Here is a 27,083-nt window from a genome sequence, read left to right on the forward strand (position 1 = left end):
GTCTGAATCCTAGCACCCACAAAAGGTGGATCACAACCGTCTATGACTCTGGTTCTAGGGGCTAGGATACCTTCTTCTGGCTTCCTGTGGCCCCCACACACATGGCATACATTTTAGAAAAGGGACGGGGAGGCACCACCCAAGCAGGCAGGTAGGCTGGCTTGGACAGCTTAGAAAGTTGAAAGGACTCACAAAGCCTCCCCAGTGAAAGCAGTGAGCTATAGTGAAGTGAGGAACTCTCTAGATACAGCTTTCATGAGTTCCCACTCATACTGGAAAGAGCTTGGCAGTGATGCAGGTGCCTAACGATGCCGCGGTCCTGTAGCGTCCCCCCATCAATACTCTCGGCACACTCACTAGTTCAGAGCTGGCCCTACACCACTCAGACTCCCCACAGAGAAAGCACATGGAAGACAGTGCTCAGACATGACGTTTAGCTGCACAATTTATCACCATCCCTCGGCAGTGCTAAGAATGAACACCAGTGTTGGCAGCCATCACCCATATCCAGCATTTACTCACCATCCCACATGGAAACTGTCCCCTGTCTGTTTTCCTGTCTGATAATGACCACTCAGGGGACTCATGTAAGCAGAATTACTACATCCTCATCTTTCTGTAGCTGGCTTGACTCTTTGGCTATACTGCCCTCAAGGCTCATTCATGCTGTAGGGCATGTCAAGATGTCTTCCATTTCCAGGGCTGATGTCCACTGTCTGAAGAAGCTACATTTTTCTTCTTCTATTCTTCCATCCATGGACACTTAGGCTGCCCCCATGTCTTAGCTGCTTGAATAATACAACTATAAACCCCAGTGCGCAAACAACTGATTTCTTGTCTTTTCGCCCAGGCCCCTGTTTTTTGTTTGTTTGGTTTGGTTTTCTGGTTTGGTTTCTTTGGAACAGGGTTTGCCTGGGTAGCTCTGGCTGTCCTAGTACTCACTCTGTAGACCAGGCTGGCCTTTAACTCAGAAAGCTGCCTTCCTGTGCTTCCCAAGTGCTGGGATTAAAAGCGTGCACCACCACCATCCGGCTAGTCTCTGCTTTCAATTCTTCTGGTTATACCAGAAGTGAAATGGCTCGATCACATGGTGATTCTACCTAAAAGAATTTTAAAGACATGCCACACTATTCCACTGTGGATTCCCGTCAACGGTGCACACAGCTCTAATTCACAACAGGACCTGGTACTTTCCAATTGTGACAGTGGTCGTCCCAATGGGCTGAGGTGTGCTATGCTGTGGTTTTGAGAACCACCTGCCTAGTGACCAGCATTAAGGGGTTAAACATTTTCTCATGTGCTTTTGGCATATGAGTATCTTCTTTGAAAAGATGTCATCTCGAGTCCTTTTGTTTAAGTCAGGTTTTTACTTTTCTGATACTGTGCTATGGTGTCCATATGTGCTAGACCTAAGTTCTGTCTTGGGTTCTGTTTGGGCATTCTCTCCATCTGAAGGGCATTTTCTCATGTTGCTGATTTTCTTCAACTAAGCACAAGGTTTGCATTTTGAGATAATATAATTTTTGCACTCCCCCCACCTTTGTTACCTATGTTGTTAGAACTTAAAATTGTCACTCCCAAAGTCTCAACCCCAGACTACAGGCCCCAGTAAAGCAGGAACTTAAGTCTATCCTGGTAGTGCCTATCTCTGTCCTCCCAGTGCCAGGGACAAATCAAGTGTTCACTCAGTCTTACTGAGCAGATGCTGAACAGGAGGTGGGCAGGAAACAGAGACCAGATCATCTGAAGGTTCCTCCAGATGTGACACAGGAGTCTGACAGTATTTGGAACTGACAGGTTTGCTTCTCCTGGCGTGTCACTCAGGGCACCCATAAGGCATTTCAGTGGAAAGAATTCTGTGTGTCAAGCAGTTGACTTGGTATGGGAGGACAGGGCAGGCAAGGAGGTCCTAGGATGTCTTAAAGGAGGAGGGGGATGCTTCACACTGAAGCTCCTAGGAAGGACCACAGAGCTAAGACTCAGACTTCAGGGCCACACAGAATCTCTGAGGGGAAGAAGTGAGGCCAATGAGCTGGGAAGCCCTGAGCTGGACTCTAGGAATGGAGGGAAAAGGTCTCTGCGATAAGAGTTACTATAGTGACGCCCCTGTCCTGCAGGTTCACTCTAAGGCCCCTGGAGGCAAAGCCTGACAGTACATGGCTGCAGAGCAAGAAGAGAGTGCAGACCCACTCTTCAGGTCACAGAAGGTCTTAGGCTGGGGGTTCAGCTAGAACCGGGGTACTGGTTAATGTGTTACCACAAAGCTAAATGAAGAATCCAAACCCCAAGATCAAAACCACTTTAGAACCAAGCTCTGTCAAACAAAACAAAACTGGACACGTATAGCTGGGCTGTGGTCTGGGTCTGTGTTCTGTGTTTATGTGCATGTGCACATATGCACATGTATGTGCATACATGCAGAGGTCAGAGGGCAAATTCAGGTGTCACTTCTCAGGCGTCCTCTACCTTTTTGCTGAGACAATGTGCTGATTAGTTTTATATTGATATGAGCCAAGTTAGAGTCACTTTGGAAAAGGAACCTCAGTTGAGAAAATGCCTCCCCCACCCCCTGACAAGCCTTAGGGCTTATCTGTGGTACAGTTTTCTGGTTGAGTGTTCACTGTGGGTGGATCCAGCTCACTGGATGCAGTACCATCCTGGACTCCTGGTCCTAGATGCTATAAAAAAGAAGGCTGAGCAAGCTATAAGAGCGCCCCTCCATGGACCCTGCTTCAGTTCCTCACACCAGGTTTCTGCCTTGACTTCCTTTGATGATGGAGTGTGAGCTGAGTGTTGTTAACCAGAATAAACTCTTCCTTCAAGTTGCTTTTGATCACGGTCTCATCACAGCAACAGAAACCCTAATTGAGACAGACAGGTCCGTCATAGGCCTAGGCTGACTGGCCAAGGAGCCCTGGAGTTTGTTACCTCCATGCCCATCACTTCTAGAACTGAATGCTGGGGATCTGCAGTGCTTTACCAAATGAGGCCTCCCTTCAGCCCGTTAGTGTGTTTTCTGCAGACATTGCTGAAGAAACCACTGGTCATTGTGAATCACCTTTCTGAGGAGAGAGGTCCAGGTCTTCTACTCAAGAAAGAAAGGACAACTACACAGGACAAGAAGTCATCAATTTAGCAAATATCTAAGAGCCAAATATCTGTCAGGCAAGGCCTTTAAAGATGGCAACAAAGTATACATTGCCACGCCAAGGGAGAGAAGGGACTGAGGAAACAAACCACACAGACTTAAAGTCAAAAGGCAAAGGGCAAAAGGAGGCCTGGTGCTTTCAGGAGCCCCAGACTCAACCCTCCTCCCACTCCATGGATGGACCATATCTGTAGATTCACTCACATGCTAACAGAAGGATCTCAAATAGGATTGGGAAAGAGATCCACCTACTTGCCTCTGTCACAGAAATGGAAAAGTTTAAATGAAAGAGAGTGCTGACTTGGACAAGGCTGGTGTCACTGGAATAGCCTGATTGCTTTGCTGATATTGTTTAATAAAAGAACCCAGGGCTGGGGATGTACCTGAGGTGTGGAGCCCTTGCCCAGCATATGAAGGCCCTGGGTTTAATTCCTAGATGGAGGCTAACACAGGAAAAGGGGAGAAAAAGCCCAGTGTAATGGCTCACACCTTTAATCCAGGACTCAGAGGCAGAGGCAGGCAGACCTCCAAGTTGGAGGCCAGCCCTGTGTACAAAGTGAGTTCCAGGACAGTCAGGGCTATTACACAGAGAAACTCTATCTCAAATAACCAAAGGAAGGAAAGAAAGGGAGGAAAGAAAAAAGAGAAGGAAGGAGAAAAACTATTAATTTGATATAATACAATTAATTTTATAAGACAAAAAATGTTACTAAAACGAAAGACAATGAGAAAAGGGAAAAGTTACAGTAGAGTCTCATAAACACAGATTTAAAAAACTTATAAAAATATTAGCAAGCCAAATCCGCTAGCATATGAAAAGCTCATTGTGCTGAGCTAGGTTATCTTGGGAATGCAGATGTGGTCTAACATTTGAAAATCTAATGAAGAGGAGGAAGCCCACACAATCCGATGTATGCAGAACACTCAGAAAGAAAAGCTAAGCTAGAACACCCATTGGAGGAATCGCATTAACAAAGGAAGAGACGGAACTTTCCAAACTCAGACAGCTGCATTAAAAAAGAAAGCTATATAAGAAAAACAAAAAACAACCCTCAACTCTCATGTATCACCAGAGGTGGCATTTATAATTATGATGGTATTGTTAATAATAGCAACAAATTACATAAAACAGCTAGGAATGACTCTAATGAAGCAATAAGCCTATTAAAGACACTTAGGAAGGTAACTGCCAAAGTTTGTTGGGAGAGAGGGGAAAAAAAACAAGAAGAGGCTGATGGATGGCTCAGTAAGTAAAGATCTTGCTGCCACCAAGCCTGACATCCTGAGTTTGGTCCCTAGAACACACATGGAGGATTGGAGAGAACAACTTCCCTGGCAAACTGTGCTCTGGTATACAAGTGCACACACACACACACACACACACACACACACACACACACACACACACACACACACACCCGTGGCTGGGAGAGGGCTTGGTAGATAAGGTGCCAAGCGAGCCTGAGGATGGACTGAGTTTGGATCCCTGACACAACCATGCATAACTCCAGATCCAGGGGATACAAATGCCTGCATTCATGTGCACACACCCACACACAAATACATACACATAGTTTAACATAGTAAAATGAATCTTTAAAAAAATAAGCTGGGGGTTGGGGATTTCCTAGCAAGCGCAAGGCCCTGGGTTCAGTCCTCAGCTCCAAAAAAAAGAAAAAAAAGAAAAAAAAGCTGGCCAGGCAGTGGTGGCACACACCCTTAATCCCAGCACTCAGGAGGCAGAGGCAGACAGATCTCTATGAATTTGAGGCTAGTCTGGTTTGCAAGCCTTGGGTTCAGTGAGAAACCCTGGCCTCAAAAACATATGGTAGAGAAGCTATTAAAGACATCCCACTTCCTCTTTTACCGAGACCCATCAACACAGGCCACATTCTCATGAAGACTGTGAAGAAGGCGGCCCGGGTCATCATCGAGAAGTACTCCATGTGCCTGGGTAATGACTTCCACACCAACAAGCGCATGTGTGAGGAGATCGTCATCATCCCCGCAAGAAACTTCAGAACAAGATAGTCGGCTATGTCACGCATCTGATGAGGCAGACTCAGAGAGGTCCTGTGAGCGGCATCTCCATCAAGTTGCAGGAAGAAGAGAGGGAGGGGAGAGATAATGATGTTCCTGAGGTCTCGGCCCTAGATCAGGAGATCACTGAGGTAGATCCTGACACCAAGGAAATGCTGAAACTTCTGGACTTTGGCAGTCTCTCCAACCTCCAGGTCACTCAGCCTACGGTTGGGATGAATTTCAAAACACCATGTGGAGCTGTTTAGTCTGTTATGCCATATTTTCAACAAAAGAAAACAAAAAGACAGCCCACTATCAACCCCTCTACATATACACAAACAATACTATCTCACATGCATGGACGTATCCATGCATATACCCCCCACACACACACACACTTGCATGCACACATTAAAAGTTAACTCTAAAAAGATTGTGGAAGAGAAGGAAATCTGACCTTACAGTAGTAGATTTTACTACTTATGACAAAGATTATACATATGGTTACATGCAGGCTAGGGACTTCTAGGTATTCCAAAACACACGAAGGAAGTAAAAGGCTGGGGTGGGAGTGGGTACCTGTGTGGTCACAGGGTAAGGAGCCAGAATCTATAGTCCTACCGACCCAGAACAGACAACTTAGCAGAAAAACCACAGGCTGAAGTACCAGCAAGGAAACAACTTTTTTTTTATCATATTTGATAGCAGCTGTTTTATTGGTTACAAAACCTAAGCCCACATACAAAATTAGGAACATGCTTAGATGCCTCTTTTGAAAGAACATTTTAGCCTTTTTTTTAAACTGAGCTTTTTAAAAAATAAAAACAATGCAATTTTAAAACACTGTTTTGAAAACTTAAAAGTGCAACAATAAACTTAGTTCCCTTTATCTACGAAGTGGTGTAATTCCAATTCCCACCGGATCAAGCAGACGCAGAGTCCGCACTACTCGATGCTAACGTTACTCAAAGGTTAGTGTGCACTTAAGACGCAAGAGGAAATAGGAATCACCACAGTACAGGCCCGATTTTAATCTCAATGTGTGCAAATTTTAAAAGGTAATGTCAAGTTAAGTAGGAAGAGTTTTATCTTGTATCTAAAATGGATACAAGTGGTTTAAACGGCAAGATTTTTACTTGCTAGAGAGTCTGTTTTAGTATAGTAGTTTGGTCTCTGATTATTTATAGGTTTTATAAATTTTAGAATCAATTTCTCTTTAAGGTGGCTCAGATTTTCAACTCTTGTGCACATAAAATTGAGTTCAAGTTCACTGTGCCTTTTTTCTTTACCCAAATTTTGAGTTAAAGCTTCATATGGTGACTGCATCCTGTTCAAACACTTGTCTACATTTTGAAACTGTGTAGAGTTCACTAAAAGGGGGAGTAACAAAGTCAGAATGAATTACAGTCACACACTTTGGTGAAACCCTTAAAGTCAAAATCTTCTTGATATTGTGAATTGTCTGTCTTCCAGTTTACTTTCTTCTGGATTCTCCCCACTTAACTGACAGTTACCTTTAAATGTTTGCACACATTAAGAAAACAACTTTCATAATGAAGGGAACCCAAACATAAGCACCGTGAGCCACTGCTGCAAGGGCTAGAGAGTCACGGTCAAGAAGCCCAAGCACAGCTAGACACGGACAAGAATGCCCGCATGCATTAGTACTGCTGTAACAGAGGGCTGGGGAGATGGTTCAGTTAGTGTATGCCCATCCTCCACATGGCTCAAGTTCACGTCCCAGCACCCATGTCAGGCAGTTCACAACTGCCTGTAACCCCAGTTCTTGGGAATCCAAAACTCTCTTATGCCCTCTGTGGGCCCCAGGCACACATGTGGCCCAGATGTGTACACAGGCAAACACTCATGCACAGAACACAATAAACCTTAGCAAACTAGGAATGGAACAGCTGTGACACATGTGCACAATGGGGTGGCACACAGTGGGAAGGTGATCAAACTGCAGCTACCCAGAACATCACAGGGGAAGCTCTGAAGCTGCACTGGGCTACTGTAAGCCAAGCAGTAAGTAGGCTCTTGTAAGACTTCTGCACACAGTGAAAGGGCAGGAATGCCCATGTTTGGGAAGCCAATCGCTCAGCTGGGGCTGGTCCAGCAGGACTCTAAATAGTCTTCCTTCCTGGAAAGTAAACAGAGGACAGGGCAGCAGCCACACCCGTCTGCAGCCCTCCCACCTCCGGGGCCTCCACTGCAACCCCACTTCCACCAACCCTCCCAGCAGCACCATGCAAAGTCAGACACCATCCTGGAGACTGGCACTGTAAGGACCTCTGATGCATTGTTGGTGGTGGGGGCTACACAGAACACACATCTCCAGGAGCCACTACTTCACACGGGAATCCTGCCGCCCGCCTAGTCCATCCAAGACTTGGGGTGGGTACTGGGGGCTAGAGTCCCAGTTTATACACGTGATGGTCAGATACCCTGCTCAGGGAGATAACACTATGGGCCTTTCTAAGGTGTGGTCTTTGTTGAAAGTACCAGAAGAAAATATTTACATCTATTTTGAAACTTCCTCTCACCCAGGGGAAAACTACACAAATCCATTAGATACAGAGCTCTCTGGACTTGGATCTCTCTGGTGAGCCTCTCATTGCTGGGTCAAATGAAAGAGGAATTACAGCTTCTGCCTCCATGCCTCATTACTTCACAGTCTGCTCTTTTGGAGGCAGGGTTTCTTGTAGCCCAGAGTAGGCTCAGCGGCTCACCTTATGGCCCTGAACTCCTGATCTGCCTGCCTCCATATTCTAAGGGCTGTTGAAAAGCCAATTGCAGGTGGCTTTGTTCTTTTTAGAAGAATCTTTAGGGGCCAGCAAGATGGCTTCCCATGGTACCTCAGAGCTCAATCCCCAATCTTTGTTGGGGGATAATCAACTCCAAAAGTTCTCTTGTGACCTCCAAGTGCATGCTATAGCATATATGTGCATGTGCTCAAGCCCTCTCTCCCTCTCTCCCTCCCCCCCACCATGCACGCACATATGCACACACATATCCACACACACATATGCACACACACATATGCACATACATATGCACATATGCACACACACATACACACATATGCACACATGCACACACATACACACATATGCACACATGCACACACATACACACATATGCACACATGCACACACATACACACATATGCACACATGCACACATGCACACACATACACACATATGCACACATGCACACACATGCACACACATACACACATATGCACACACACACACACACATGATCATGATGACGATAGTAATCAATAAAATTAAAAAATTTAAAATAATCTAAAATGTTTTTTTCTCTAAGGGAACTGTTATAGTCACTAAGTTCACGTTTCCATCATAAGAAATTGACACAAAATGAAAGTGTCATAGGTCTTCCCTGGCTCTCACTGGCCCCTCAGGTAACAGTTACCACCATCTGTTTGGTGTGTGTGAAGGACAGGTTGGAATAGGATGCAGGGTCTTACACATCAGGCAGGCATCCCACCACTGTACTGAATCTCCTTTTCCTTACTGACAGAGGCTCACTACACTGCCTAGACTGGCCTTGAACTCTAGCCTAATCAGCACTTGAATCTGGTATCCTCCTATCTCAGCTCAAGAGTAACTGGATTAAAGGCCCACACTATCAAGACAGGCTCCCTCTACAATGCCCCATCTTTTGCACTAAGTACGTACATACTTGGACTAGCCAGCTGGCTCGAGGGGGTAAAAGCTGGTACACAAGCTTAATAACCAGAATTCAAGCCTGGAACACTGGTAGAAGAGAACCAGCTCTCAAAAGCTGCTTTCTGACCACTACATGTGTGCTATAGCATGTGCATGCCTACCCATGCACACATACCCAATTAGTTTAAAAGCTTAAAAAACTGTGGACAGTTAACAATGGCCTAAACCTTTAAAACAAGAAAGACATTGAAATGTGCATTTGTGTGACCTACTGTTTCCACTTGGCATGAGGAGCCCCTCATTAGTCTTGTACTCACGACTCACTGCCTACTCTCTTGAAACCACACCCCAGACCCCAGTGGCTAGAGCTCCACCTCCATCCCCAACTAACACATCTATGAACTCGGGCAAGCAAAAAGGTGAACTTGAAAATGAACACACATTGCATATAGTTCAGGTGATTCCAAGCCCAAGTGACATCCAATGCAAATACAATCTGTTTACAAAGAGTCGAGTCAGCTGATTTTCAGTCTGACCTGGGACGGCACCACATTAGGTCTGAGTTCCTCTCTGCTGTGTTTCACTGCCTGTCCCTCACAGCTCGGTAGATTGGCAGGAACATTCATGTAACTGCTGCTCTAAGTCTTCAGAGCGAGAGACACTGCTATCTTGTTCCTGTGCTCATCCCACTCCCAACATCACTCGCATGGCTGTCACTGGGCATATGTGGTGCTATCATTCACAACTCTGGACTAGTAATTCTAAGAGACAGACATGGCCTTAACCAATCCCAGGAGGATACTGCCTATCACGGGTTGCTCTGTGCTCCCCAATATCCACATGTTGAATCCTTAACCTAGAATCTTAGCACATAACTACACTTGGAGACAGGGCCTTGACAGCGGTACCAATCAAAGGAGCTCACTGGGCAGGCTCTAATGCAATATGATGGGATACAGAGGAGATCACAGGGATAGCTCTGAAGCACATGGAGAAGACCATGACTCCACTCAAAGCTGACGTCAAGAGGAGCCAGCCTGACCACCCAGGTCTGAGGAGAACACGCCTCCACAGCTCGCCTTCAACTCACACAGCCCTGCAGGAGCCTCTACATCCATAGAGGTATGCATGAGGTTTGGTCCCCAAGGAGACTCTTGGGCATCTCACGGCCCAGGGCAGTCCTTCCTACCCACTGTACACACAGTGAAAACACTTTTCTGACTCCCGGGACCAAAGAGAGGGGGTCAAACCTGCCTGGCCACCATAAAAGCCCAAACAAAGTGAAGAGCTTCTCAGTTCCAACCACCTGACTCCAAGCCCTTTCAGCTATCCTTCCTTCACATAGGTGGAGGTGGGAGGGATCCTGTTCAGGGTGCATCTCCATGCTCACCAGCCCCACCCCCAGCTGTTCACTGGGAGTCCAGCAGCTGAGTAAGGAAGGTGAAGGCAAGTACACCCTGGCAGGAGAAGCCTTGGGCCATGGCAGTCCTGCTGTTAGGGGTATACAAACCCTGTGCTTCCTGACGACCTCTCTCAGCTGCCAGGCTCAAGCCCACAGTTTAGTGTTGCAGTAATGGCAAATAAAAAAGCCCTTCTAAAGGAGACAAGTGGCAAGCAGCACCTGAACATTTTAACAAGTATCCTCATAGGCAGATAGACCCCACACCTAACTTGAACTTCAAGCAACTTTGGGTGGAGTCAAGGCTCCTCCCTTCCCTACACCAGGCTGGCCCTCTGTTTCCTGATTAATCCTACTTTCCCCCTTCCCACATTCAGCCAGTCAGGGCCCAGATGAGTCCTATAAACTTGGGCTTTATCAAGAGGGAGCATTAGAACTCCATGGAGGAAGGGACGTGAGGGTTCTGCAGAGAACTTGGTGGGTCGGTGCAGACGGAGGGGACTTCTCTGCCTAGGTCTACATGTCACAGGTTGGATGCAGGCAGGAATTTATTCTGGCTTCTAGACAGAGAGACGAGAGCACCCAGTACTTCAGTTTTAGTATATATGCTGCCGAAGCGAGCACCACACAGTACTTCAGAGTCCTGCAGGCAGAGCTGCAGACACGGTCTTCTCACCAGCATCCCAAGGCCCTCAGGAGCTTTGAGCAGCTCCCTTCCCAGCTGTCAGCTAACTTCCTGCCGCTCTCCAGAACTCAAACTTGTTTCACTGAAATCCTGTGTGGCAGTCTGTTTTACCTCATTTAAAGTCACTCCCAAACTGACAACAGAGCAACTGGCATTTGTTGTCCCTGTCTGCTCTCCTGCCTGTCACTTCAACCTTACCAGGATGGGAACAGGAGACCATCTCCATCAACTGCCTAACTGGCTAAAATGCACTTGTCCCTGCTGCTTGCCACAGTTGCTTCTGGTCATAGGAATCTCCTCAAAGGGGCATCTGGCCAAGGCTTGCTCAAAAGAAAAGGCTAGGGAAGCAGTGTGTGAGGAGAGAAGGAGAGGAAAACTACACCATATTCCTGGCAATCTAGAAAGAGAACAAAGCTGGAGGCCAAGGCTGAAGAACTGACCACCTCAGGCATCTAAGATTTGACACTGCTGTCCCATCATGAGCCAGTCACAAAGCTAACCAGGAGGACATTTCATGGGCACATAACAAAGCATACCTTCCACAGACTCCTCTTCAAGGAGGGCAATTAACACAAAGAAGCAGATAAATAAGAACTACTCTGATTGCTCTGGAAGGGGGGCACCCCCACCATGAAGTCTGCCTTCCAGGTACACGGCTGCTCTGTCTGGTATTGTACAGGAGGTTGGACATGGATAGAGGGTGCACAGGGACACTGTGCCATGCCAGCATTAGGCACTAAGCCACCCTTCATGGCCAGCTTCTGTTCTTGCACCCTGGGCTTTGCAGATCACGCTGCTCCTACCCATATGTTTGACATTCAGTGTCATCATAGAGGCACTGGAGGGGACATCCACATTAAAGTATCTATCCCTTCCAAGTGGTGGGAGTAAATCAGCGTTCAGTGACCTCGACAATATTTTTCTTATATTTTTGGTTGTGAACCTAACCTTTAATGGCTGAGCTATCTTTCTAGTCAGACAAAATTTCTCACAGGTAGAGCCTCTACAGGCTGCTCCATCTCCCAGCCTCTCCATCCCAGGCCTCCTGTCAGTAAAGAGCTGACCACCTGCTGCTCCTCACATCTCTCCCACTCTGCAGTGTACCTCACACTGCCTGGCCTCTTCCTTGTCACTCTTCTAAGCCACACCCCCTTTCTGCATTCACCACCTTGTCTCCTAACTCAGTAGCTAGGGTCTTTCCTGAGTTTCCCCCACCCACACTAAGCCTCCCTGATCGCATCACTGCAGCGTGTACTGTGTCCCCAACAGGTCCTGGCTGGTCTAGCTGCCTCCCAGCAAATGACCTAAGGTCACAATTGACAGGACAGAGTGAGGAGTGCTGGGAGACCCGACCACTGACGTCTCCAGCCTCCAGCATTGCTCCCTCCCTTTCCAACCTCTTCTGTTCCTCTCATTTCCAGGCAGCTCAGTCCCTCTGGCCTCCCTTTGTTTCTGACAAACCCCAAACCCAGCACAGCCCTGTCCTTTATTCCCAGCTAAAATGTTAGGGCATAAACTGAACATGCTCAGAAGCATGAATCTTCTAACTCTGTAACATTATACTGAGCCTGACCAAGAATGCTTAGGAATGGGACAACATCCCCCACATGAATATCTCTGGGCACCTCTTGGGAATGGTCCTCCTTCCCTCCTGAAGATGACAGACTTCCCACTCTATGCTGCACTGGCTCTGCTTATTTTGGCTTTCAGTTGCCAAGATGGGATCCTCTGTACTCAGTTACAACCCTTCCTGCCAGAACAACCTGCTGCGATTGTGCTTTATAAAGTCAAAAGGAACTAGGGTGAAAACCAGTGTCACCCATAGCCATCAGGGAGAGAGCACAGGGGTCACCCTTCCTTCTCTGATACAAATCACTAAAGCTTACCAGAATTCAGGGACAAATCCCTGCCAATGTGACAGTCACAGCCTTTGCTTTGCCCCCTGCCCTGACCAGCTTTTGGAGGGTTTTGGAGAAACTTTCCCACTGTTAAAACCAAAATTTGCACACACAGAGAAAAGGTGGTGTAAGTAAAGTGTCTCGGAGACAAGGAGGTAAGTGCTGAGCCTTGCTGTGGCCAGCACACCCTGGTCTCAAACAGCACCATCCTCACTGAACAGAGCCCTGGAAGAAGGGGCTGGCTTTCTCCTCCCAGGCTCTAAACTTAGATCCCTGAGGGATAGGGACCACTGACAGGTCAGGTTCTCTGAGACAGTGATGCTCAGCCAGCTCCATCAGCTGCAGGTGAGGAACCTAAGCCAGCCCTGGGATTTGTCAGGTAGGTCCCCAAGTGAGCCAGCCCAGGGATTTGTCAGGTAGGTCCCCCAAGTGAGCCAGCCCAGGGATTTGTCAGGTAGGTCCCCAAGTGAGCCAGCCCAGGGATTTGTCAGGTAGGTCCCCAAGTGAGCCAGCCCAGGGATTTGTCAGGTAGGTCCCCAAGTGAGCCAGCCCAGGGATTTGTCAGGTGGGTCCCCAAGTGAGCCAGCCCAGGGATTTGTCAGGTAGGTCCCCAAGTGAGCCAGCCCAGGGATTTGTCAGGTAGGTCCCCAAGTGAGCCAGCCCAGGGATTTGTCAGGTAGGTCCCCAAGTGAGCCAGCCCAGGGATTTGTCAGGTAGGTCCCCAAGTGAGCCAGCCCAGGGATTTGTCAGGTAGGTCCCCCAAGTGAGCCAGCCCAGGGATTTGTCAGGTAGGTCCCCAAGTGAGCCAGCCCAGGGATTTGTCAGGTAGGTCCCCAAGTGAGCCAGCCCAGGGATTTGTCAGGTAGGTCCCCAAGTGAGCCAGCCCAGGGATTTGTCAGGTAGGTCCCCCAAGTGAGCCAGCCCAGGGATTTGTCAGGTAGGTCCCCCAAGTGAGCAAGCCCAGGGATTTGTCGGGTAGGTCCCCCAAGTGAGCCAGCCCAGGGATTTGTCGGGTAGGTCCCCCAAGTGAGCCAGCCCACTGGACTTCTCCACGTCTCACCTCAGACACTGCAACAGCAACTAAGGATCAAGAATAAAATGGACTCCAAATGAGCTGTAGGAAAGGCATCCTCCAACCACCATCAGGGCCAGGGGTAGAGAGGGAGGAGCTAGAGGGAGGCCGGCCCTACGGAAGCTGGAAGAAATCACTTTCTTGCTGGACCTGCTGGAGAACAGCCCAAGGCCAGGGCTCAGCCCAGGGCAGAGAGTGCAGAGCGAGCACAGCGCAGAACAGATTTGCCACGATAGCTTACAGAGGTCGAAAGGCCCTGGGATAAGCCAAGACTGAGTGGCAACTGGCCATGCTAGTGAAGCCACTCCTGAACTCCTTCAGCTTACCTTTTTGTCCTCTTTGGTCTTTCTAACATTTCGATGGGGTCCGAATAGGTTTTGCATCCCGAAAGCCTTCCGAGACCAGTCCCTCTTCTGGGTACTCAGTGGGGCCTGAGCAAAGCTGCCCTCCACCCGGTATCGGTCTGCAGGAATCTTGCTCATGGGAGGGGGCAGTGTGCCACAGTTCACACTGGACCACCCGTCCGTAGAGTCTGTGTAAGACTCCTGGTCACTGGCATGTCCACACTGCCACTCTTGTAGCACATGGACAGGGAGCCACCTCTGGTTGAAACCACAGCTGGATCCTGTAGCACCCCTCTTGGAAGGGGGTATAGAACTCCTCAAGGTGGCTGGAGGGACCTCCATGTGGGAAACAGGCCCTGAATGCTTTGTTAAGTCCCAGAACCTGTCAGTGTTGGGGCTGGTTTCCAATGGGGAGCCGGCCTCTGCGTCGTGGCAGAAAGTCCCATTCCAGGGTGCACTCCAAGGCTGTGAGCCTCTTCCACTTACACTCTCCCACCCCGGACTACTGCCCTGGCCATGCCTGCTCGAGCCCCCACCCAGGTCAACTACAAGCACCCTGTTGCTCTTCTCTTCCTGGTTGAAATTGCCAATGCCGCTGTCACTGTTGCTGCTGGTGCTATTATTCTGGTGGGCATCGGCATCCCCATCTAGAAAGGCACGGGCCCGCACACCCTCAATCAGTTCACCCATGTCTCGGTACAGAACGGAGATGAACTGAAGCACAGGGAGGGAAGATGCTGGGAATTCCAAACAGCCACTCGTGTCTGGATCTGCCGTGCATGCAAATCCAAATCTTCTCGCGATGCCTTGGTGGATCTTGTGATGAAATAAGTCTGGGTCCACCATGAAGACATGGCAGGATGTCCTCAGGGCACCTTCGTCTTCCTGTGCCAGGCACCCATCATCATTGGTCTGCATGGTCACCAGCCCGAAGAACCGCCTGTCGTCTGGGCACACTGCACTGAACGCCAGCTTCTCGGCAGGGTACTCTGCCACCACACCAGCCCTGTCAGTGACCAGCTGCACACAGTCGTGCATGACCTTCATGGTCACTAGTGAGTGGATCTTCTGCTCAGCCCGCAGGCGGCGCATGCAGCCACGAATAGCCTGTAAACTGTCATGCTCCAGGTTGGAACTTGTGGAAGGGAGCTCGATGGAGCCCAAATAGCCCACAACCATGGCAACATTTAAAATACTTGCATCTAGTCCAAAGTCATCGTGATTGTCCAGCCCTACAGTGAACACAGAATCGTCATTGATAACCTTTGATATCTCTTCCTTGGAAAGCATGCTGGGATGTGGTGTACAGAGACTGTCCTGGCCAACATCAAGCCGCAAAGCAGCTGACTCTGACAAGGACCTCTGCTTCAGCTTCAGGGGCTCAGAGCCACTGGCACAAAGACTTGGGCTTTCAAAGATCATGTTGAAAATCCCACCCGACTGCACCTCTTCCACAACCCTCTCTGCCCTGTTTATACCCAAAGCCTTCGAGTCAAGTTTCGGCCTCAGCCAGCCTTTCCCCTCACACAGGCCGCCTTCTTCATCACTGGAAGAGGGCTCCACATGGCTGCTGCCCTCGGAGATCACCATGCGCAGCACTCCAGAGCATTTCCCGATGAGTTTCACCACATCTTCATGTGAGGCTTTCTTCACATTGATTTCGTTGATGGCAAGTATCTGGTCCCCAGCCCGGAGGCCCACGAAATCTGCAGGGCTGCCCCTCATGACGCAGCTGAGCACACAGGGTGCCTGTCCTGACAGGGTGAAGCCGTAGCCAGCTCTGCCTCGGGCCACTTCCACACTCCGCACCCGAGGGGGCGCAGGGCCAGACTGCCGCTTCCCTGGCTCCCCAGCCCTGTACATCGTGGTGTACTGTCAAGGCTGGTCGCATGTCCCACTATTCCATAGACTCCATGTCTCAAGGAATGCACGATGCTACTGGGCTTTTTGTCTTGAAACGTTACCCTAAGGAGGAAATGCAAATACCTGGTTATTAAAGATCCTGTATATCTAACCTTGACCGGTATTACCTGACTCTACAAGGTAACTGATAATGAAAAACCACAAGAGACTCTACAAGTCACCACATAAATGTCAAGGTGAAAGGAAACTAAACTTGGTGGCTCTCACGCTGGGCTAAGAACCCTGCTATTGAAGCAGAGAGCTGCAGTCTCCTTCAGGGTTTCTGAAGAGGATGAGCAGCCTGGTGACCTCTGCATTCACCCTGAATGGAAAGCAGCTAAGGTGCAGGCCCAGGCTCCCCTGAAGACTCCCAGGACCTAGGCCTGTAGGTCCTCTGTGACGAATGGGGCCTGCTGCTGTCCTGCAGTCAAAGGCCTTGAAGATCACTACCCAACTCTTCTATCTGATCCCAAATCCCCTCTACAAAATGTCCTCCCATGTCCCAGGACTCTCCCAGAATTAATTTATTTTGAACGAAGTGCTATGCTAGGAAAACACGTAAGTATGAGACAACCTCAATCAATAAAACCATGGAGGTCGTCCAAGAGAAGAGATAAAAACAGCAATCGAGTGAAGCAGAGCAATGCTGTGCTGACTTATTCCAGAGGGCATGACTTCATGAAGTACTGCTTGTCATTAAATCCAGGCCTAAGAGTCTAGGGTATTTTTGTCTTTTTGCCTGTGAGCCTTAGCCTTTAATGGCTCCAGGCCCTTTTGGGTGTTTTTTAATCAGCTTTAAGAAAGTATAAGTGTACATACTTTAATCTAAAGAATATGGAGTCAGTAGAGGAAAATTCTGTGATTACCAGCTGCCACTAAATGAACTATAAACCTAAAAAAAGCTTTAAAAAAAAAAGACCTGTGTCAGGATCCCCGATGGCGCCCAAGGCAGTGACCCACAGGACTCTCAGGCCTCAGCACAGAGGGACACCCAAACTAAGATTCATTACAATGAAGGGACTCAAGATAAAAATCAGCAGAGAGAAAGATACACAGGGATGCAAAACAAAACAAAACAAAAACAGGTGTGAGCTTCTAGAACCTTCTCCCAAGGAATCACATAAGACACCCGTAAGTCCCTCCAGCAAGGAGCTGTGAGATCATGTGCATGTGAAATTTCTAAGCAGAGACTCAGAGTCCAGGGTTGTCACTGAGGGTCAGTCACGCTGCTGTCCTCTGTACAGTACTGTATAAAACCTCCAGAGTTCCAAAAGAAAAGCAGTATGGACATAAACCACATTGTCTACACAGCCAGCAGAAGCACAAAGACTCTTCCCCACCAGTGGAGGCCTGTGCCCATCCCAGCATGCAGGCACCTGTTGGACAGGTATCTAATGTTGTGAGAACTCTACTGCTTAAGACTCTTTCAAGATGATCTTTTAAAGAATACAAGGACTGGGGAGCTGACTCAGTTGGTAAAGTGCCCGCTGTGTAAGCACCCAGGCCTGAGTTTGGTCCCTAGGACTTCTATAACAATAAAAGTGAACCAAGCAATGCTTGCCTGTAAGTCCTGTACTATGGGAAGAGACAGGATACTGTGGGCTTACTGGCAAGATAATACAGCCTAATTGACAAGCTATAGATGCAGCGAAAAACCCTGTCTCCATATATTCCACATGCATATACGTACATGCAACATGTGCACACACACATACCCCCCACACACAAAATATCAACACATCTATATCTATAACTGCCATACTCAGAGGCTAAGACAAGAGATATCTGCAAGGCCGAGGTCAGCCTGGGTGGCAATGTGAGACCTATGTCAGGAAGAAAAGGCAATACAGTCACAATTGGAATGTGGCGATCCAAACTGCTGGAATGAGCTTGATGCTTGCAGAACGCATTGCTGAATTAATCACTCTCTTAAGACATTCCCGTGTCATGAGAGTTTCCATAACTGTGAGCAGATTGTCCGTGATTTACAGACACACCCAGAATAAACAGCCAGAGACAGTGGGAAGAGCATCAGGAAACCAAAGAACTGGTCCCGGGACAACGAGAACGAGGACGCATAGGACGCCTGTTTGAGCAGAATTACCCTTGATACAGAGGAATGAAGAAAAAACAGTTTAGCTATAAAATATGGCATCATTTACTAAGTGATACTAAATTCAAAATTTAACCATTCATTATTCATCAATAAGATGTACATATTGAAGCTGGGAGTATTACCCCATGGTAGGAGTATAATCTTGCATGATTAGCATACGAGAGGCCCTGGGTTCCACCCTACTCTGAAGATGACTAAGGAGCTGATTTAAGATCTCACGGGATCTTCTCTGCAGCGTGATGAGCAGAACTGCGCCCATAACACAGGTGCACTGTAACGCCCACAGTTCATGCAGGCTTGGCAAATGAGCTCACGCTAAGGATGTAGAGATGGAAAGACAGACAGTTCTGATCATTCAGAGGTCTTCCACAGAACCTTGGAGCCCAGTGATGGATAGGAAAAAGTGCCAGCCAACAGAGACAGCATCTGTGTCTAGAGGACCCAAGGGCAGGGCCCAGGAACCATAAAATAGAGGCAACAAGGCAACACAGCCTCCAGGATGAACCGGCCCTGTGACACTTTGACTTTAGGCAGGTCACTCCACCACAGGTCACCATATGACAAGCTGTAAAGCCACAGGCTTAGTTTCTTGTTCTAACAGCTCAAGAAGCAAACACAGGGACTGCAGGGGGGCACAGCCCAGGATGGTCTCCTGGAACAATGCTAGCCATTGTGTGACTGCTGGGGTCAGTCACTGCAAACTGCTCCGGGACCAGAGATCAGCAGTGTCAGGCTGTCTTCCTCCAGGGACAAGGAACCCTTGCTCCTCTAGACAAGAATCCACTGAGCACAGGAGGCACTGTGCCTGAGACAGGCCCTCTCCAGAGCCCAGGCTGTCTCCTCAGCTCAGGTGCTACCAAGGGACATTCTCCAACAGTGACATACGCCCAGTAGACCTGTCCACCTCTTGCCCTCCCCCATAGCAATCACACCCAAACCAGCAACTCCTGTGGTTGTCACTCACTCACCCACCCGGCACCACCCACACCAACATCTACATCAGGCACATACCAAAAACCAACAGTTGTCCCACTGACAACACCCCACAGCCTCTGACAACACCCCACAGGGTCACACTGATGATCCCTAACCTCCCAACTACTGTAGCAGCCTGACACCAACCCCAGCTTCTAGACCCTCCCTTAAGAACACTGTGGAGGCCCAAGCCTGTCTCCTGACCATCCACCCTCTTGACCCTGGCAGCCCTGGAGCTGGACCCATCAGGACACAGTGCAAAGGAAGGATCTAGCAGGTTCTTAAGCTACATGGCCACTTCTAGACCATCTGACCCCCAATCAAAGCATCTGCATAGGGAGCAAGTGTCTGCAGTGAACATCCCTTGTCTGAAGCCTCCTGGGTCCCAGTTCCTGGACTGAAAAAGCTTACACTGGCATGTTCTGTCTGCCATTCCATGGCTGCCACCAAGCAAGGCACAGAGCATCAAGGTGAGAAAAACCATAAGGCCTCTCTATAAGGCCTCTCAGGCTACAGACCAGGGAAGCCACAAGCCACCAGGATACACTACCGGCTTCTGACACCAGATGCTTGTGACTTACTCCCAAAGGCAGTGACACTCAGACTCTCGGTAGACATCTCCATAGCCAAGGACTCCTCCACCTGCTGAGGAATCTTCTGTCTGCTTCTTCTCCATAAGGACCCAACTCCTGGCTAGATGAACTCCAAGCCCTGACTCTGAGCTCTCCCTTAAAAACTTGCTATAGTTGGGGGTGGGGGGTGGCATTCACCTCTAAACCCAACACTAAAGAGGCAGAGCAGGCAGATCTCTTCCCAGGTCAGCCCTGTCTACAGAGTGAGTTCCACGACAGCTAGGGCTTTACAGGAAAATCCTGTCTTAAAAAGCAAATAAAGCCCCAGCTCCGAAAAAAAGAAAAGAAAAGAAAAAACAACAAAATTTTGCTATCAACTCGCAACCCACACACCCTAAACACAGACCTCCTGAGGGAGCTTTCCCTCCCTCTCTCTCCTCCCTTCCCCTTCCTTACCTCTTGTCACCTATATATGCAGCAGCCTCCTTTGGAAATTCAGATCCAAGGCCTCAAACTGTCCCCACCACCTTTTCCCAGTCACAAGGCTTTCTGAAACCACTTCTGCTACAAGGCACCCACCCACCCTGGGTCCCCTCTCAAGTCAGTGTTCCAGCCCTTCAGTATTCCTTTGGTCCCCTCACTGTGCTCCTAGACCTCTGAAACCTGGCCCTCCCTTCCCTTCTGGCTCCAGCTCATGGCTGGCCTCCCTCTGTAACAACCTCTCCTCTCACGCCCTTGCTCCTTCTCTGCTCTGCCTCTAAGTATGGGGCCCATCTATCTCCTCATCCCCAAGGATCTCCACTCCATGGTTTCCTAGATGGTTCTCTCCTGCAAGCAAGCCCAATACCACAGTCCCAGAGGCCAAACATCCTCAAGAGACAGAGCTAGCTCTCCAGATGTCAAAGGAAGGCAGCCAGCTCATGGGGGCCCCTGAGAGAGCACCCCAAAACCCTGTCAAGGACATGCAGATACCAGAAGGTGCCACCTCAAGATAAAGTTATCCAAACAATAACAGACCACAATAGATAGCTCCTCAGGCCAGAGCATGGGTTGGACAGTGGTCAGCCATAGCACAGAGCAGAGCGCAGGCAGCCAGAGAGGCCTGGAGGCCCTGTCGCTCAGCTACATGGGAGGAAATATGAGCTGGGTTTGTCTGCAGGGACAGGAAAGCCCACCTCAGGGGAGAGCCCACCTCAGGGGAGAGCCCACCTCAGGGGAGAGCCCACCTCAGGAGAATGTTTGAGGTTGTCCGACTTAAATGGTAGGTTGTGTGTGAAGAGAGAATTCTCTTCAGGACGCCATGGCCGCAGCTGAAATTGAAGCCAGGTGCCAGCATTAGTAGAATGTCTGCCCTTGTTTGACTTTTTAAAGAGGGGGGAGCTAAGAAAAAGAAACCCAGAGAATAATGAGAGAAATCCTGTAGCTATCAAAAGAAAGGGAACCCCCACCCCTGCCCCATCCTACAACTCAAGGGGCACGCACGGGCTGTTTGTTAGGACAACTCATCAAGAGACCCCACTATCCCTATCCAGTCTTCAAATGAGCAGGCTTGGATCCTGGGAGAATAATGGAGCAATGATGGGTTAACCGGTTCAAAATCTGTGGGTTGTTTCCCACAGTCAAAGACAGACATGGAGCTGTGAGCTCAAAAGTTCGGAGCAGAGAACATGGAAAGTGTCCCACAGAACGGGCGGAGGGAAAGGACAAGAATGTGCCACAGACGACACTTCTGAGCAGACACAGAGCACTTCAGCAGGGCCACACCTGTGTGATCACAAACTCCACGTCCAGCTCCACGGCTGGCCAGTCCTCACACCAGGCACCTGTGTGGGTGAGCATGGCTTCGCACATTCCTAAGGTATAAACGTGTGGTGACTGGAGGAGGGTGGCCAGGAAGGGCAGCACCTCCATCTCATCTCCCCATGCTGGTACCCACATGAGCATCTGTCCTGCTCAGATTACTGCGATCACCAGCTAGTCTCTATTTGTCAAGGAGCATCATCTGCACCAAGAGGCACCAGCTCTGGTAGCAAGGGACACTTGGGCCACTGTAGGGGAATCCAGCCCAGTGTCCTTACACAGGCATCAGCAGAGAGGTGGTCAGATTTCTCAGCCAATTCATGGCCAGTCCTTAGAAATGCTAAACACACTGGTGCCCTGTGTATACTGTCCCCAGGTCAGCCCAATTTGAGACAGTTCAGTCAAGGATGTGAGCACCAAGAATTCAATAGTCGTAATTCTCTACGAACCCTGGCAAGTGTCATCTGTCTAGATGCCCCTAGTATCCTAGTGCAGCGTGGCTGGGACCCAAATGCCTCAGGAAAGTCAAATACTCCAATCTGCCTGTCTGAAGACTTCCTTTCAGAAGGCTGTCTTGTTGGGCGGCATGCCCTATCTGCCTGTCCAGGGGCACCTCAAACAGCTGCTGTGCCCACATCTGTCGCACACATCAATACAAGCGCTTTCTCCATGCCAGGCATAAGAGAAACAGCAGAGACAATGGGCCCACCCAGGGAGCTAACAGGGGCCACAGATCCTGTGCAGACTCTAAGAAAGAAGGCACCACACTGAGGGCAGGTGCATGCTGGCTGCACTCCTTGTCACCTACCCACCTCACCTCCATCCTCTTCTGGAACACTCTGCCCACCTCCCACTCTCCCAGGGCCACTATTGGAAGCTCAAATTGCATGGGCTTACTTTCTGCCCTGGTGTACTCACTCCTACATGGATGTGTGGCAAGGAGGTTTTTAGAGGTGCTGAATGGGACTTGTCCCCCTCAAAACTCACATTATAAGCTTAACTCCTCAATGTAACAGTATTGAAAAGTAAGGGGACCTTTAGCACATTAGGCCTAATAGGAAACACCTGGGTCATGTACCCTATAAAAGAAGAAATGCTGGTCTCACAATAGTGGATGAATTCCCACAAGAGCAGGCTCTTAGAAAGGGTGCTTGGCCCCACTGGTGGCGTCCTCTTGCTTGTGTTCCCGTCTGTGATCACCACAGGCATAAGACTGACCAGGGCCAGTCAGAAAGGACCACTCAGATTTGAGAGTTACACAAACCTCTTTACCTTATTGAGTACCCCAGTGTTGCGTATTTTTGTGACAGAAAAGGGTCTATGGCAGTGCCTTTAGCAGGGTGCCCATGATCTAGAGCACAAGGCACCCCTCCCCAGAGCAAGTGCTCTGCCAGCAGTGGATGAGCCAGGGAAAGAGTTGTTCCACAGTACTACAGGGAGGCTACAGGGAGGCTACAGGGAGGCTACAGGGAGGCGGAGGAAACTTTAGGGAGCTGGGCCCACTAGAGGAAGCTGTCATTAAGGCTTGAATGTGAAATATTACCAATGGTCTTTTATTTACAACGCCAGCCGGTGGTGCTGTTGGGAGGCTGTGAAACCTTTAAGGTGTGGGACTTCACTGGAGGAAGTGGGTCCCTGGGGAGTTGACCTGAGAGTTAGCCTGGTCCAGTTCCAGCCTGAGCTCCTGCCTCCTTGTCTGCCCAGATATAACAATCTGTCCTGCAAGTTCCCATCACCAATGATGCCCCAGCCACCATGCCTTCCACAGCACAGGGGACTGAACCCCTTAAAGCAATCAGGAGCCAAAGTCACCCTCTCCCCTGTACTTGCTCCTGCAGGTGTGCTCTCACAGTCACAGGAAACGTGGTGACACAGGATGTGCCCTTGAACGGTACTGGAACCCTCACTCCTTCCTGCCTGTCCCTCACTTTCTGGCTGCCATGAGGTAAGTTCCCCTCCGTGAGCACTTCATACAGCCTCAAGCAATGAAGCCTGAGGACTAAACACATATCCATATCAATCATCCAGGATCTTGAAGGAAACCAAACACCAGAGGACTGACAAACACCCTGGCATATTTCCCAGCTGCCCATAGCAACAGGGCCTTCTATCCTCCCAGAAAGGAAACTAGGCTGCCTCACTCCCTGCTCCCAAGCCTCCTCACCCATTATCCTGTGCCAAGGCCAATCAAACACTCCCACAAGTGCTGTGAGGACAGCCAGTCAGGGACACAGGAGCTCTCCAAGCTAGGCAGAAGCACAGTGCTATGGCTGGGGTCAGGACCACTCCCCGCTCCCTGCCAGGTTACCTACCTGTACTGCTTACCCTTTAAGGCTGCTACAAGCAGACAGCAACCCCTTCTAGGTACCCATATGGGGGTCCTGAGGTTCAGCAAAGCGGATAGCACTTCTATCCGTGGTCGCATCTCCAGTCAGGTCAGTAAGTAATGGACGAGCAAGGCAAGCAGGGAGACCAGCTAAAGTCCAGTTATGCCAAGGAGATGTGGAGGACTCAAGGCGGGAGGACAACTTCCAGTCTCCTGTCCAGCACACTATGGCTACCACTCCTCCGGGACACTCCCCTGCATCTGTCTCCCCAGTCCACACCCTCTGCACACTGAGCCCTTCTCTAAGCAGCCACCACCCAATGGTGCCTAAAGCTGCAGAGTCCCTGCTTCCAAGAGCTTAGGACACTGCCCTGTGATAGACATGATCTAAACAGACAGCCAGAGTCCCTCTACAGGACTCAAGCCATTGGATGCCAACAAGGAGAGCCACAGGCCCGTCAGGTTTCTGAGAAAAGGATGTCATCAGAAACACGAGCAGATGGAACTAAAGGGGCAGAAAGCTGTCCTCAGAAGGACAGGGCACTGGACCCTGCGAACCCTCCTGACAGGACGAAGGTAAGAAGTGTCTCAGCTGCAGCAAGAATGCCTCCCAGAAGGACAGACAGCTCGCGGAGGGGTGCTGTCCTTGGATCTTGACATTTAACAAGGAACCCAGCCCTTGCCACTCTAGACTTCAGGGCCACCACTCTGACCCCATCCCATCTCCTACTCTTCACAATGAGCAGGAAGGCCTGCAGTGGCGGTGGTCTTGTCTGACATTTGACCTGGGTATGGGCTGCTGGGCTGACACCTTGTCCCTTTGGTTTATTCTACAGAGTAAGATCATCTGCTCTCCAGGGCTTTAGCCAGGCCCTCGTCTACACAAAAGCCAACCCAAGAGCTGAGATTCTAACCTGCTACTACAATGGGACAGCCCTGGGGAGCACGTTTTATATATAGGATAAGGAACACTGGGACCAGCAAATGACAGGGAGAGGTGACCATAACCAGGCCTCCTATTTATTCAACCCATAAGAGTACTCTTGCCTTAGATGCAGTAACTTACTTCCAAATACTAAAACATGGCAAAGTGACGAGGTGTCACCTCCAAGGTAAGGTCACAAAGGCACGGTGGCTTTTATCTACCCCTTCCCTTCTCCCTCACTCTGAGGGAAATGTTGGATTGTGAGCTTCCCTAACTAGACACCCACATGACAGAGAGCCAACAAGATGGGAAGTCTGCCAGCAGCAGTATTAGCAACCGTGGAAGAGGATCTTCCAGGGCTGACAACTGCCACAGGAGAAACTTGGAAGCAGTTCCTCCCACTGAAGGTAGCTGGAGCCCAACCTGTGTGAGCCCTGCCCATGGCGGCAGGCTGTATAGACTGCTGTGCTATTCGGCAGTGAGTGACCAATGTTGCAATGAACACAAAATAAAGATGCCAACCCTTGATTGGCCTTCACTCCACTACACACACATACACACACACACACACACACACACACACACACACACACACACACACCAGCACTGCTTACTCCTGGGTGGCCAGGCATGGGTAGATGTTTTCAGACAGGTTCCCTAAAACTGAGTCTGGGACAGGTTGACAGGGTAGCTGAGCGGCAACATCAGAAGCTGAAGTACGGGCCAGCCACCTGATAGCTCAAGGTCTCATCGTCCAAGTCTACTGACCATGTTGACAACTGAAGAAACTCAGCTCAAACACCACGCCGTGGATCCAGACCTCCACTCAAGACAATTTGTAGAGTCTGCTGAATGCTGTAAGGCCTTGGCAGCTCATTTCCCAATATGTCTGAGAGCAGCTCAGCGCCACTGCACTGTCAGTGTGCCCAGAGACTGGCGGTGCAGCAGGCCGCCTGGCTGAGCAAGCATATGGCCTTCTCCTCCACGTTCTTCACTGGCAGGGTTCCTCCCCAGTCTCTGCAAAGGCCAGTCCTTGAAGGTTCAACATTTCAGGCTCCAAGAAACCAGGCCAAGCATTAGGACTGCACAGACACCTCAACTCTTGCCCCTTTCTCCCTGTCCCAGTCAGTCTTAGCACCTAAGTGTCAGTCCAGTGACTGCTAAGAGGCAGCACAGAAATTAGGCATTAGGAATTCCTTTAAATAGTGAATCTGAGTTCATCTAAGAATCAAAGGTCCCAAAGGAGAAAGGAGTAGGGTGGCAGAGGAGAAAGTGAAGACAGCCATCTTTGACTTGTTCCACTTCTCCACAAACACTATCATCACAGCTGAGGAATGACAGGCAGAGGGATCAGAGGCAACACAGCTAGGCTAATGTCACAGCTGTCACATGAAGCAAGCTTCAAATGCTGGCTGGGCTTAGATATCAGGCCTCAGGAGACAAGGCATAATGATCATGGGTGGCTTTTCCAGCCTGTCCCCAGAGGATTCACAAGTGCTCGGCTCAGCTGCCAGGCCCAAAGAGCTGTTTCCCATACAAAGTAGAGCCAGGACTCGTTGTATACCCAGGGACCCCAGAACAGAGAAGACTAAGAAAATAAAATGTCCACAGGCTCCAGGTACCCCGCCTCCAGGCAGAGCTCAATTCACACCTACCTGTTTTCAAATTTAGCAGCAAAGAGACTGTCTTGAAATGCAAAAGGTTTGCTTTTCTAGTTTTGGAACAACTGTCATTTTTCATGATAAAGTTTATAGCTAGCAAAACCCAAAGGCTAGCCTATTCACAGAAATGATTAGGTACAAGCTCCCAATAGACAAGAAATAAAAGCACAAGACCACCAATGACCAAAGCACTTAGAGCTCCAAAACACACGGCTTCACATTGCCTAGGTTCACCGGTCACACAAAAGGGCAGTAGAGACGCCATTGTCTGCATGCAGGCAGGGCCTCACCATTCACAGGATCACAGGAGAGGTAATGTGAGAGAACAGGGCTACTGCAGGGCTGGAGAGACACAGGAATGGACACTGTCTCTTGGGATTCTACACTGTAGCAATACAGAAATCAGCAATGCTCACAGAGGTAGAGGACCCAGTTCTTTAAGCAGGGAAGGGAGCCATGAGCCATAGGAGCTAACAAAGACCTAACTGAATCGAGTCCACCTGCTGGAGGTCCATATAGCAGAAGCAAACTGACCCAAGAAA

The 27,083-nt window shown here is 49.4% G+C and overlaps 1 protein-coding gene and 1 pseudogene across 1 annotated transcript in view; one reads left to right on the top strand and one right to left on the bottom strand.

Annotated features, from left to right (window-relative positions):
• The window catches only part of Rgs12 (regulator of G protein signaling 12), a 92,515-nt gene that overhangs the window by 60,866 nt on the left and 4,566 nt on the right, over nt 1-27,083 (bottom strand). The window contains exon 2 of the mRNA XM_032916291.1: nt 14,247-16,229. Within this exon, the coding sequence (XP_032772182.1) occupies nt 14,247-16,127 (1,881 nt within the window). The 5' untranslated portion in view covers nt 16,128-16,229. The remainder of the gene's footprint in view (nt 1-14,246; nt 16,230-27,083) is intronic.
• Nucleotides 309-5,436, top strand: LOC116912619 (annotated as a pseudogene).

The sequence above is a fragment of the Rattus rattus genome, chromosome 11 (assembly GCF_011064425.1).
Source record: "Rattus rattus isolate New Zealand chromosome 11, Rrattus_CSIRO_v1, whole genome shotgun sequence".
Taxonomy (NCBI): domain Eukaryota; kingdom Metazoa; phylum Chordata; class Mammalia; order Rodentia; family Muridae; genus Rattus; species Rattus rattus.